This window comes from Myodes glareolus, chromosome 9 (assembly GCF_982192425.1).
Source record: "Myodes glareolus chromosome 9, mMyoGla1.1, whole genome shotgun sequence".
NCBI lineage: Eukaryota > Metazoa > Chordata > Mammalia > Rodentia > Cricetidae > Myodes > Myodes glareolus.
The window spans coordinates 95,702,621-95,716,557 of NC_142034.1; the positions used below are offsets into that span (position 1 = coordinate 95,702,621).

Genomic DNA, 13,937 nt, shown 5'->3' on the forward strand with positions numbered 1-13,937 from the left:
TCCGTCTCCCATGTTCTGGAGCTACAGGTGGGTGCTACCATGCCCAGCCACAAATTGTGGTTTTTGTAATTGCACTACATGGATGTTACTGCTTAAAGCCAGAACTTGATGCGGATGGGTCCAGATTTCAGGGATTAGATACAGGGCTTGGTCTGGGAGAAAGGAGGTGCTTGTATAGGAAGCCATCCAAGTTCAAGGAAAACTATGAAAACATAAGCATGTTTATTAGCAAACACGATACGAAAGAAACACACCCCAGCTCCACCAATGACCGTATTTTCACAGGTGACCTCAGGCAGACCTCAGCAGCGAGGGGACCCAGAACAGAGTGAGAAACAGCAGCAGGGGGGCTGGGTCAGGCCTGAGCATCCCATTGCGGATCATGGTAGACCGGATCCAGTTGTAATGATGACTGATGTTGGTGTAGACTCCAGGCCGGTTGGGTCGCCCACAGCCTATACCCCAGCTCACAACTCCAACCTGATACCACACCGTATTCTGGTCGCAGACCAAGGGTCCTCCTGAGTCACCCTGAGGAGCAGCACAGGTAAGGCTGGCCTAGGGGGTGGCAAGTGGGACTAGGAGGGAGGCCAAGGGAAAGGGAGTACTGTGGAACTGGCAGATTCGGTAAGGATATGACCCCCTGCCCTGACAGCCCTGAAGCCTCAGCTTCTTCATCTGCAAAATGGGGCCACAGTCCATTTCCCAGGGTTGGACTGAGAGTGAATGAGGTACCTTGTGAAACTCAGCTGGATGGAAGATCGAGATAGGAATGGTAGGTGCTGGGCCCAGAAGCCATGGTGGGGTGCGGTGATACTCACAAAGCAGGCGTCCTTGCCACCAGCGGGATTGCCAGCGCAAACCATGTCCCCCCAGATGGTTAGTCGGAAGTCCGTCTTCTGGTACATGTGGTTGCACATGCTGCTGTTAATGATGGCCACCTGCACTTCCTGGAGAGTGTAGGGAGATGGCAGACCTGTGCGGGGGTGGAAGACGGAGAGATGGGCCCCTGGGTCCCCTTCTCCTGGCAGGAATGGCATAGTGTGTGCAGACAGGAGTGTCCTGGGCCCCTGCTGTGCCTGAGACATCAACGGTCCCCAGCTGCAGTCCCACACTAACAGTGTGGGTAATCGGTATCACGGGACTCGATGGACGGAGCCACTGTTAATGCCATCCCCAGACTGGGTGGACCCTGCCTGAGCATGGAACCAAAATATGTGAGCATGGAACCAAAATATGTGAGCATGTAACCAAAATATGTGAGCATGTAACCAAAATATGTGAGCATGTAACCAAAATATGTACAGGGCGGGGAGGGGGCTGTGATAGTGAAGAAAGACAGTGGATGCAGCAGCCAAGTCCTGTAAGACATCCAGGTACTGGACCAGGGTAGCAGCTCTGTGATGCCCTTTCCTTCTAGGCTTTTCTTAGGCCTAAGCCAAGAGCCTAAAATACCTCTAGGATATAACAGCATCAGGATACATTATTTTAAAAACAGTTCTGGGGAAGAGCCCCGTTCCCAAAAGGCACTAGTGAACTGTCGGAGCCCGATGAGGACTCCCAGATGTTGGGCCCCTGAGTCTAGGCTCCTAGCACTGTCTGACTCTGCAGGGGTGGCAACAGCGGGTGTCTCCTGTCTGCTGAGAGCTCTCTAAGAGCTCAGATCTCAGCGTGCTCACAGAAGCCAGAGCTTCCATTATTCTATTCCACAGAAGAGGAAACTGAGGCATAGTTCAGCCAAGTGTCTTGTTCAGCGTGTCCCAGCTAGCAGAACCAAAGATACCGTTGCCCCAGCTGCAGGGTGAACAGAGCCTATATCAAAACCAGAAGGGCCTGCTGCCTGCATCTGTGTACTGGGAAGAGAGAAGCCAAGGCTCAAGGAGACAAATGCCCCCTATGCTGCCACCCGCCACCGTGACCTATGCTCTGCATAGGCAGCGAGGTGGGCCTGGGTGGGCTCCTGGGCTCACAACCCTCTAGGAGAAGGACTGGACTCCTGCCTAGCAAGCAGATTCAGCGTCGGGTTCTCCATTCTCCCTGCCACTTCCCTTACACTGTCTGCACCATGGAACCCTGGCCTCACCTCCTAGTTCTGGGGCCTTGGACACTCTCCATGATACCCACAATTACCTCAGCTATAAAGTGGACGTAAAAATACACTGTTGCATAGATGAAACGGTTCAGTGAGTAAAGACCTTTGCCATCAAGTCTGGTTTTGATCCCCAAGACCCACAACTCTCGGACGCTCTCCCTGGCTTTCACATATGAGCCGTTGTGTGAATTTGCGCCCCCCCCCCCATCACATAGGAAACAACCAGGGCTGGAGAGAAGGCTCAGCTGTTAAGAGCGCTGACAGCTGTTGCAGAGGACTTGGGTTCCGTTCCCAGCACCCACAGGCAGCTCACAACCACCTGTAACTCCAGTTCTTGAGGAGCCGAAACCCTCTTCTGGTCTCTGCAGGTATTGCATGTATGTGGTATTCATAGATACACTCAAGCACATAAACACTTAACAAGTAAAATAAATATTTTTGCTTTGCTTTTCAAGACAAGGTTTTTCTGTGTAGCCCTCACTGTCCTGGAACTCTCTTTGTAGACCAGGCTGGCCTCAAACTCACAGAGACCTACCTGCCTCTGCCTCCCAAGTGCTGGGGTTAAAGGCAGGTGCTACCACCACCTGGCACTGGCCCTTTTAAAAAAAAAATAAGTGTTTCAAAAACAAAACAAATAGGGGCTGGAGAGATGGCTCAGTGGTTAAGAGCATTGTCTGCTCTTCCAAAGGTCCTGAGTTCAATTCCCAGCAACCACATGGTGGCTCACAACCATCGGTAATGAGGTCTGGTGCCCTCTTCTGGCCTGCAGGCATACGCACAGACAGAATGTTGTGTACATAATAAATAAATAAATATTAAAAAAAATAGATGTGATCCCTTTAAAGCTGCCTGGAGAGATGGCTCAGTGATTGAGAGCACTTTCTCAGTAATGAGGACAGAAGTGGGAACCCCAGCAATGCTAAGAGGCTCAGAAACACCTGTAACTCCAGTCCTGGGGGTTCCATATCCTCATCTGTCCTCTGTGGGCATCTTGTACACATGTGCACATACACTCAGATACACTCACACACATATGAATTAAATAAAATATTTAAAACCCCCTTTTAAAAATTATGCTGCTAGGATCGGGAGCCCGGTCCAAAAGGCCTAGGTTTAATTTGCAGCACTGGTGTGGCCGCTCACACCTGTCTACAACTCCAGCTCCAGGGATCCGAGACATCCACGTGCTGGCAAAACACCCATGCACAAAAAATAATAAGAAGATGAATTTTTTTAGTTACGCTGCCGCTTTGCTGCACCAGGGTTCCCAAGCCTGTAACAGAGTCAAGCGCATGCCATGCAGGAGAGGAGATGACTCTCTCACTGCCAGTCTTATTAGGGGACATTGCAGAAATGGGCCACTGAGCAGGGTCACTCTGGACACAAAAGGCATGCCCAGGCTATGGGGTTGTAGGCCCCAAGGCGGCTAGGAGGATACTGTGATCAGTGCATCTTGAGGGGAAGTGTTCCTGTTGAATTGCAGGTAGGTGTTTGATGATGTCCTCCAAGGACCTCCAAAGGGATTTCAGTGGTGAGTACGGAGTGGAGGGAAATGACTTGGGAATTAATTGTAAGGCGTGCACAGTCAGAATCGGGGTGGGTGGAACATGGAGAAGCGTGCTTCCTGACACTCACGGATGGGGGTGACTGCAGAAGTAGAGAGATCATAAATACGATACTGTGGAAGTTTCCCTGTGGGTCCTATGGGATCCCCCCGCCCCTGCAGGCCTCCTGGCACCCCTGAGCTACAGCCTGCACCCTGTCTGGAAGGAAAGGGCTGCCTCCTGACCTCCTGGCAAGCAGAAGTAAGAAAAATCGATGAGAAAATGTTGTGTGGTGGAGGAGAGGGGCTCACTGCAGTGGCAGAGTCCAGGGAGGAACTGGTGTGGAAGAATGGGGAGGTGCCTCCCCCCCCCCCGACCCCGTGTGTTCCCAGCCTCACTTTCATCCTCTCCAATAGTCCCCCAGCCGGTCACCCAACAGTCACTTCGGTTCTCAAACTTGTATGTGGAGTTCAGGAGGCAGATGGGCTGGATATGGTTGTTGTAGTTGACAGGAGACGACAGCTTCAGCAGGGCGATGTCGTGGGGATATGACCGCGTATACTTGGGGCTCAGAAAGATATCTTCTACCTGGTAACGGTTGGAATAGGCCTGTAGGTTCCAGAAAGATGGCTTGGAAGTCAGCTCGCCAAACTGGACTGTCCACTCAAAGGGATCACTATTCCTGCCAGAGAAGGAGAGAGCAGACAGGTCACCTGAGTTCACCTGGGCCTCTCTCTGTGGTGCCTCTCTGTAAGGATGCTCATTCTTAGCATACTTGCCAAGACCTTCTTGTGGGCCCAGAAGCCTTCTATAGGAAGCACAGAATCCAGACAGGCTGGAAACAGTCCTTGCTCCTGGGCACTGGGAGTGGGAGAGCAGAAAAGTGGTCTTGCCGTCTGTTAGAACTGTCCTAAAGAGAGCAGCTGGGCCTAAGGGAATCCTTGTGCAGCCCCCAAAAGAGCTGAGCAAAGGTGGAATCAGTGTGGGGATATTTGGGAAGGACTTGAGGAAGGAAGGGGAGGTAGAAGAGGGACAGAGAGTGTCCTGAAAGAACATTCTAGAAGAACTGGGAGAGGGTTGCCTCTAGGGACATTATGTTATAAATCCTTATAGATTTAACCTATCACAGCTACTCCTGGGACTACACTAAAATGCCTACCCAGGCCCCAACTCCCTAGCCCTCAACTGCCCGGCTTGACCCCACACTCACTTTTCGAAGCAGTGGGCAGCTGTAAGCACCCAGCGCCGGTTGAGCAAGGTCGCTCCACATAAGTGGGTACCCCATATACGCAGGCTCCCTTGCCATGGCCAGCGGCCAAGCTCTGCGTCATCGCCACCCACTATACGTGGAGGGACGGTCCTGTGACCACAGGGTCCTGTGAGGAGGAACAGACTGAGCAGACACACACACACACACACCCCACACACACCACTCACTCTTTATAACTGAAGGGCATGAGGAGGGACGGAAGTCCTAAGGATTCGCTGGGACACTCCCCACGTGATCCGTGTGCACCTGTCCCCACCCCCACCCCCGGGGGCCGTTACTAGCAAACACACTTGAGTTCTCGATCCTGGGGCGAAGGAGAGGAATGGTTGAGGCGCACCCCAGTGCAGGCCCGCCACGCAGGAAGCATGTTCTGATCCCCTTACCTGACAATAGGTCTGCTTCCTGCCATACTGCAATGAAGTGAGAGAATGCGAGACACTTCACCTTCACCTCCCCATCTCCCTATCGCCGCCCCCAATCCCACAACAGTACCCCCAGAGCAGCTCACAGGGATTCTCTGGTTCCACCTGCAAAAGGGTTGACTGTGAGGCCACCGCCGCCACCAGCAGCAGCAGTGGCACCAACGTCTTGCCCCACGCGCCCATGGCCACTTCTCCCGCCGCCTGGCACTCTCTCTTACTTCCTGCTGGGCCAGGCCCGCGCCCACCGGGGGAGAGGCAGCTCCTTAGGCCCAAATGCTGTTTGGGGACCATGATGCCCTGGCACTGTCATCCAGGACGTCCATAAAAGCTGTTGATATGACACAGCAACCAGGGAACCCGAGCAGACCTTGTGTCATCTGAGCTCAGGGGTGCCCTCTGTCCTCCGCCCACAACTTCCTCCAGGATAGAACCGCTGACCCTTAGCCAGAGGCCCCCAGGAAGCTCCATGAGCACTTCTGAGACCTACCCCTCATGGAATCAGCCAAGAGCTTGCTCCTTCACAGGACTTTCTTGGCGGAAAGAGAAGGGCCTGAGCAACCGGCAGAGTCCCGCTGGTTTAGGCTGCCCCCTGGCGGCAAGTTTATCTTTAATGGCCTTCCTCCTTGTGAAATCTTTTTTTCTTTTAATGTATTTACTCTTCTTTTTTCTTCTCTATTTTCTTTGGTTTTATCGTTGCTTGTTTGCTTTTCTTTTTGAGACAATGATTCATTTTGTGTCCCACTCTGCCCTCAAATTTATGGCCATAGCTTCCTCAGTGCCTCCTAGGATTTCTTTCCTTTGCACACACACACACACACACATACACACACACACACACACACATGCATGCACTCACACACGCACACAAAGGCAAAGACTATCAAAAATTTAAAAATATAGAGGTATTTTACTTCAATATTTAATTTCCCACTCTTTTTTAATCTTTTTGATTTTGTGGTTTTGTTTTGTTGTTGTGTGTTTGTTAAGACATATCTTCATATGTAGCTCCAGCTGTCCAATAACTCTCTGTAGACTGGACTGACCTTGAACTCACAGAAATTTTCGTGCCTCTGCCTACTGAGTGCTGGGATTAAAGGTGTGCACCATCTTGTCTGGTTTATTTTCTCTCTCTCTCTTTTTTTTTTTTTTTAAATGTTTGTGAGACTGAAGAGATGGCTTGTTGTATGAGGAGGGGAGGCCCCTTGTTTGTCCCGGCCACCCAGCTTAGCTTACACCTGAAATAACCACACAGAAACTGTATTGATTAAAACACTGCTTGACCGTTAGCTCTAACTTCTTATTGGCGAATTCTTACATATTAGTTTAACCCATCTCCATTAATCTGTGTATTGCCACACACCAGTGGCTTACCGGAGATTCCAACCAGAGTCCATCTCAGGCAGAGGATCCATGGCTTCTCTCCTTCTGCCCTTCTTCCTCCCAGCATTCAGTTCTGTTTTCTCCACCTGCCTAAGTTCCACCCTATCAACTAAGCCAAGGTGGTTCCTTTATTCGTTAACCAAATAAAAGCAACACAGAAACAGAAGAAACTCCTACACCAATGACTCAGTGGTTAAGAGCACTGACTGCTCTTCCAGAGGACCCGGGTTCAACTCCCAGCACTCACATGGCAGCTCACGGCTGTCTAGAACTCCAGTTCCAGGGGATCTGGCACCTTCACACAGACATACATGCAGGCAAAGCACCAGTGCACACAAAAATAAGTAAATCTTTTTTAAAAAATGTTTGTGAGTGTCTCTGTGTATGTTCCACTCATGTGTAGCTATCAGAGAGTCAAGAACAGGGTCTCAGATCCCCAAAGCTGGAGTTACGGGCTTTGTGGGCCAGCTGTGAGTACTGAAACTGAATTTGGATCCTCTAGAAGAGCAAGCAAGTGCTCCTAACCATTTAATCATCTCTTCAGCGCCATCATCACCGTCTTTTAAATTTTATTTTACGTGTATGAGTGTTTTGCCTTCATGTATGTATGTATGTGTAGCACATGCATGTCTAGGGCCTGTACAAGTCAGAAGAGGGTGTTCCCCTGAAGCTGGGGTTACGGATGGTTGTAAACTAGCATGTGGGTGCTGGGGACCAAATCCAGATCCTCAGCAAGAGCAACAAAGGCTCTCAACTGCTGAGCCATCTCTCCAGGCCTCAACCCTCTATTTTTAACTTGCATAATTATACATATTTATGGAGTGCAGTGTGGTGTTTCCCTCATTCATTCTTTATTTCATTTTTCTGTTTGTGTGTTTTGAGAAAGGGTCTTTCTATGTCCTGGAACTTGCAATGTAAAACAGGCTGGTCTGGAACTCCTGCCTCCCTATTGCTGGGGTTAAAGGCATCTAGTACCATGCCTGACTAGCATGGTATTTCAGTACAGACACAAAATGTGCAGCATCAGCTTAGAATAAATGGCAAATCCACACCATCAAACGTTCATCTTTTCTTGTGTTGGAAATATTGAAAATGTTCTCCACTATTCTGAAATAATCAGTAAATTGCTGCCACCCATAGTTCCCCTCACCTTGCTATGGCACTCTAGAAATTACTCCTCTTCCTACCCCGGCCTCCTATGGCTCACCATCCTCCACCATTCCCCTCTCCCACACTTCCCAAACTCTGGCTACCACTGTTTGGTTCTGTACTTTGAGATCAACTTTTATGGTGTTTGATTTTTGTCTAGGTTGGGGAGGTATGTTTGTTTTATTGTGATGGGATGGACCTCGGAGCCTTGCACCTTCTAGTATTTACCCTGTGTCTGATTTAATGTGCGTGTACAGTGTCCTGTAGTCTCATCCATGTTGTGAACAACTGACCGAACAATGTCTGTGTGCATCTGCACCACATTTCTTTGTCCATTCATCCGTTGGCAGATGTCTCTGTGGACTGGTGTCTTGGCTGCTGGGGATAACCCTTCACATGGACAGGCTCAGGATCAAGTTCTGGATTGAACCCTTTCTTCTTCATTTTTCAATTGATTTCTTCACTAATATACAAAACAAAGGGTTGTGTTGCCATTTCCATCCTGTGTGCATCATTATTCTGTGTTCACGCTCACCCGCGTTCTCTCCTGGCCCCTCCCACCGCGCTCCCTCCAAATAACTCCTCAGAATATTAGTGGAGGGCAGAGGAGGCTTGGCGGGTAAGAACATCGGCTGCTTTTGCCAAGGACCCCAGTTTAGCTCCCAGCACTCACATGGCAGCTCATAAACATAACTAAGTCCAGTTCCAGGGGATCTGACCCCTGATACATGTGGTACACATACATACATGCATACATACATACATACATACATACATACATACATACACATATACACATGCATACATACACACAGGCAAAAACTTTTTTGTTTTGGTTTTTCTTTTTTTTTTTTTTTGAGACAGGATCTCACAATGTAGCTCTGGCTGTCCTGGAACTTGTTCTGTAGACTAAGCTGGCCTCAAACTCACAGTGATCTGCTTGCCTCTGCCACCCGAGTTCTGGGATTGAAAGTGTGCACCACCACGCCCTACTGAGGCAGAAGACTCTTACACATAGATTTTTTTTTTCCTGGTTTTGGTTTTTCGAGACACGGTTTCTCTGTAGCTTTAGAGGCTGACCTGGCACTAGCTTTTGTAGACCAGGTTGGTCTCAAACTCACAGAGATCTGCCTGCCTCTGCCTCCCGAGAGCTGGGATTAAAGGTGTGCGCCACCACCACCCGACTAGATTTTTAATTTAAAAGAGAGTAGAGTATCAAATGAAGATCCACTTGAGTGAAATCAAGTGAAGTTCATCTTGCTCTGGTTATAGCTTCTCTTCCCTCTCCTCCATTTATTCTGCTTCCTTCTCCCTGAATAGTCCTCTATGTTTTCTTATTATGAATTGATTTTTTTAAGGCGTATTTATTTTATGGGTCAGGAGCGATGACTCAGTGGTTAATAGCACGTATTTTTCTCCCCAGGACCGAAGTTCAGTTCCCAGCACCGGTGTTGGGCATCTCACAACTCCCTGTGACGGCAGCTCTAGGCCTCCTGGCTTCTAGGCACACGCATATAAATATGAACAAAAATAAAAAGATTTTAAAGTTTAGTTGTATGTGTTTAAATTTTTTAAATTTATTTATTATGTATAGTGTTCTGCCTGCATGTCTGCCTGCAGGCCAGAAGAGGGCACCAGATCTCATTACAGATGGTTGTGAGCCACCATGTGGTTGCTGGGGATTAAACTCAGGACCTCTGGAAGAGCAGCCAGGGCACTTAACCTCTGAGCCATCTCTCCAGCCCATGTGTTTAAATGTTTGCCTGCCTGCCTATAAGTGCAACGAATGCATATATGGAACCAGCGGAAACCAGGAGGCATCAGATCTGGGAATTGGCGTTACACCATCCATAATGACCCCAGGACTTCTAAAAGAGCGGGTGCTCTTAACGGCTGAGCCATCTCCATACCTAGGGATTTTGTGAAATGATGTGTACAGCAGTGGAGTCAGGAGTATGTGTATGTGAGTGTAAGTGCCCTCAGACTCCAGAGATAACAGATCCCCTAGAGCTGGAGATGGATGTGGATGGTGGGAACCAAACTTGGGTCCTCTGCAAGAGCACAGCCACTGAGCCTCACTCTAGCCTCCCTGGATTAAATACTGATGAAGGCTGACACTACCTTGGACAAACTTGGGAAAAGTCTTTCAATTTGAGTTTGATCCTGGAACCCACCTAAGGGTAAAGGGGGAGAACTAACCTGCAAAATGCTGTCCCCTGACCGCCACCCTTGGGCTGCGGCAGGTGTAACACAGCACACCATGCACATACATAATAATAAACTGACTAATTCATTAGTAGCTTTCTTGTCCAGGGGTCAAGAAAAGTGTATGAAAGGAAAAGAGACACCACCGGGCTGTCCATCTCAGGATCCCAGTGACCTGTGACCCCTGGAGGAAGTCTGTATTAGTTTCCTCTTGTTATAATCAAAACACCAAACAGAACTTGAGGGAGAAAGATTTTGTATCAGCTCACAGTTTGAGAGGTGTGAGGCTGTCATGGCAGGGAAGGTGTGGCAGAGCACAATAAAGAAAAAAAGGAAACAAGATACAGCCCTAAAAGGACAGCACCCCAGTAAAACCATTCCTCCTGCTAGGTCTTAGCTACCAGCTCAGTTAGTTAGCTTTCTACACTGAGATAAGACACCATGACCCATGCAATTTCCAGGAAAGAGAGTTTATTTGGAGCTTACAGTTTCAGAGGGCTAGAGGCCATGACCATTGCAGCAGACACATGGCTGCAGGCAACAGGCATGGTGCCTGAGCAGCAGCTCAGAGTTCACATCTTGAGACATGAGCATGAGGCAGAAAGAACTAACCGGGAATGATGGAGTCTTTTTGAAACCTCCAAGCCCACCTCCTTCAACAAAGCCACACCTCCTAATCCTTCCCAAACATTGCTACTAATGGGGGACCACGTATTCAAATATATGAGCCTATGAGGGCTATTCTTGTTCAAATCACCACACCTATATTTTGTTCATTTGTTTTTGTTTTTCAAGACAGGGTTTCTCTGTAGCTTTGGAACCTGTCCTGCAACTCACTCTGTAGACCAGGCTGGCCTCGAACTCATAGAGATTCACCTGCCTCTGCCTTCTGAGTGCTGGGATTAAAGGCATGCGCCACCACCACATGCCCACCACACCTAATTTTACCATCTCCTAATAATGCCATCATGTTACAAATATATCAAGGTATTGCTTCATTCCTTAGGTCAGAACCCTGGACATCAAATTATCTCTGGAAATGCCCTCAGAGACACACCCAGAAAAATATTTGCTACCTATAATCTAGGTGATTCTCAAGGCTGTCAAGGTAAATATTAAGATTCACCATCACTGGCGGGGTGTGATGGCACACACTTGTGATCCCAGCAGGGACAGGCAGATCCCTGTAAGTTCAAGGCTACCCTAGTCTACATAATGAACTCCAGGACATCCAGAGCTACATAACAGAGAAATCTTGTCTCAAGATATGAATAAAAAAGATTAGGGGGCTGGAGAGATGGCTCAGGGGTTAAGAGCTTTACCTGCTCTTCCAAAGGTCCTGAGTTCAATTCCCGGCAACCGCATGGTGGCTCACAACCATCTGTAATGGGGTCTGGTGCCCTCTTCTGGCCTGCAGACATACACACAGACAGAATGTTGTATGCATAATAAATAAATAAATATTTAAAAAAGATTAATGATCATAGGATCTGTCCCCACTCAATGTCCTTTGTGTGTCTTGAGCCCCCAGTTCCTCCAGGACACAGCGGAATTGGGAGAATGGCATAGTCCCCAGCCTGCCTTCGGGGGCTCTCTCTGGTCAAGGCATTTCTTCTGTCGAGGGTATCTACTTCCTGGGAGTTCTGAGCCTTAAGCTTGATGGCAAGGCAGGAGCAGTCACCCAGGGATTTCACCAGGAGGCACTTTAGGGAGCATTCCCAAATGGTGACCCCTAAAGGTGCTGGTGTAGCAACAGCCAAGGTCTCCTTAACTCAAATGTTTGTCCTCTGTTCCTCCTGCCAAGAAAGGGCCAGTGGGCATAGGAGCTGGCCAAGACACTCAAGAGCAGAATGGGTCCTAAGGCAGCAGGCTAGGGGACCAGGTCCATTGCGTAGGGAAAGACCAAGATTTTTCCCAGGAACCCTAGCATTTGCATCTCAGCCATCTGTGTGTTCCTCTGTGTGCCCCCTGCTGCCACAACCCAGCACAGCTCACCACCCAGGCACAGGACCAGCTACCCTCTTGGGAGACTGGGTGACAATCCTGCCTGCAGCCCAAGGGGTTGCTCAGGCCTCAGGTCCCAGCCTGACCTCGCAGGCTGTCCGAGCTTTTTTGTTCCTAATTGGGGGGGGGGGGGGGTGCTGAGAACAATTTACAAAAGTTGAGTACTCCTTTTACCATGTGGGTCCCAGGGAACAAAATGAGGTCTCAGGCTGAGTGACAATTGGCTTTATCCACTAAGTGTCTCACAGGCCCTACCCAGTTCCTTGACTCCTCTCCCATCTCTGGCCCCAGGCCATCCTTTCACAGTTAGGCCTGCATCTGCCCCAGCTACCAGGGGACTATAGACTATCTCCCAGACAGCTACGGAACTGGCACCTCCCTGGCCTTCTGATCCCTGTGCTAGCGGTATCTCCTCGGCAGGGCCCTCTGCACCCTGATCATAACAAAAATGAACCCTAGAGACCCTATAAGCCATCTACCCTACTGCCCCAAACTAAAGAGCCAGAAAGATCTCCCCTGGTGAGCGCCATGTGGGATGTGTTTGCCGGATGAATATCTGCTGAGTTGAAGAGTTGATGATAAAGAAAGAACTGGGGAAATGCCGGGCGGTGGTGGTGCACGCCTTTAATCCCAGCACTTAGGGGGCAGAGGCAGGCGGATCTCTGTGAGTTTGAGACCTGTCTGGTCTACAAGAGCTAGTTCCAGGATAGCTAGACTGTTATACAGAGAAAACCTGTCTTGAAAAACAAACACACACACACACACACACACACATAAAAGAAAGAAAGAAAGAAAGGAAGGAAGGAAGGAAGGAAGGAAGGAAGGAAGGAAGAAAGAAAGAAAGAAAGAAAGAAAGAAAGAAAGAAAGAAAGAAAGAAAGAAAGAAAAAGAAGAACTGGGGAAATGGAAAAGGAAAAGGAAGGTACAGGCTGTCAGAGTCCCTAGGGCCAAGGGGCCTCGGAGTGGCTGTGCCTGAGCTTTCAGCCGCCCTCAGACGTTCCTCTTTGGATCCTGAGACAGAATCTGTGAAGTTCACTGGGCGGTGGTGGGGCACACCTGAGGAGGCAGAGGCAGGCGGATCTCTGTGAGTTCAAGGCCCGCTTGGTCTACTGAGCGAGTTTCAGGACAGGCTCCAAAGTTACACAGAGAAACCTTGTCTTGTAAAAATAACAAACAAACAGAATCTGAGAAGCTCAGAAGAACCTCTGAGGGGCCTGGCACTTTCTTCTCTGACCCCTCTATTCTGTCTCATTAGGCTGCCACCCAATGGGGCTCCTGAGAAAGTGGACAGTAACTACTGGAAGCCATGCCCCAGGCGGGCAGTGTGTAAGAAAGCCGTTCATGAGAGGAGAAAGCAAGCCATACTCCTCCGTGTACCCCAGCCAGTAAGCACAGAGGTTGGGGAGAGAGCCTCAGCTGTGACAGGAAGAAGAGACTCGGGAACATGAGAACCATGCCATGATCATAGTGATGTCTGACTGAGTGAGTGATTGATCTGGAAACAGACATTTACCTCGGCGGGGCTGGCTGTCAGGCCCCATCACCGTCATCACTGCAAGCCCTGTTCCCATGTGTAGGTAAGATGCCCAGGGTGCCTGTGGATGCCTCTGGGTCTGACCAGCCAGCAGGGGTAGCTCTGGAGGCTGACACTCCTGTCACAGCAGGCAAAAGGAGGGTTGGGGACACAGGCACACCAGAGGAGGCTGCAGCCGGGAGCCTGTGTCCATGTTGATAAAGCACCAGAGATGGGAATTGGGGGAAAACAAGGCTGATGGTGGCTCTTCTATATGTGGATCTGAGGCAAAGGAGATCTGGGACTCAAAGGGCTACGGTACCCTGGGACCACTGGGTCAGAGGGGTATCCTGGGGCA

At 49.5% G+C, this 13,937-nt stretch overlaps 1 protein-coding gene across 1 annotated transcript; it reads right to left on the reverse strand.

The window, feature by feature from the left end:
• Positions 1 to 200: 200 nt before the first annotated feature.
• LOC125401538 (testisin-like) lies at positions 201 to 5,923 on the reverse strand. The gene is made up of 6 exons (XM_048435852.3): positions 5,415 to 5,923; positions 5,290 to 5,316; positions 4,847 to 5,012; positions 4,035 to 4,318; positions 822 to 976; positions 201 to 531 (listed from the first exon to the last, which is right to left on the reverse strand). Exons 1-6 carry the CDS (start codon positions 5,617 to 5,619, stop codon positions 292 to 294), a joined length of 1,077 nt encoding a protein of 358 aa, XP_048291809.3. The 5' UTR covers positions 5,620 to 5,923; the 3' UTR covers positions 201 to 291.
• Between the last annotated feature and the right edge of the window lie 8,014 nt (positions 5,924 to 13,937).

Coding starts and splice junctions, on each gene's coding strand:
- LOC125401538 (XM_048435852.3), bottom strand. CDS start 5,619: ATGGTCCCCAAACAGCATTTGGGCCTAAGGAGCTGCCTCTCCCCCGGT. Junction 4,319..4,846: donor GCTGCCCACTGCTTCGAAAA/GTGAGTGTGGGG, acceptor CTTCTCTGGCAG/GAATAGTGATCCCTTTGAGT. Junction 977..4,034: donor GACTATTGGAGAGGATGAAA/GTGAGGCTGGGA, acceptor ACCCCCGCACAG/GTCTGCCATCTCCCTACACT.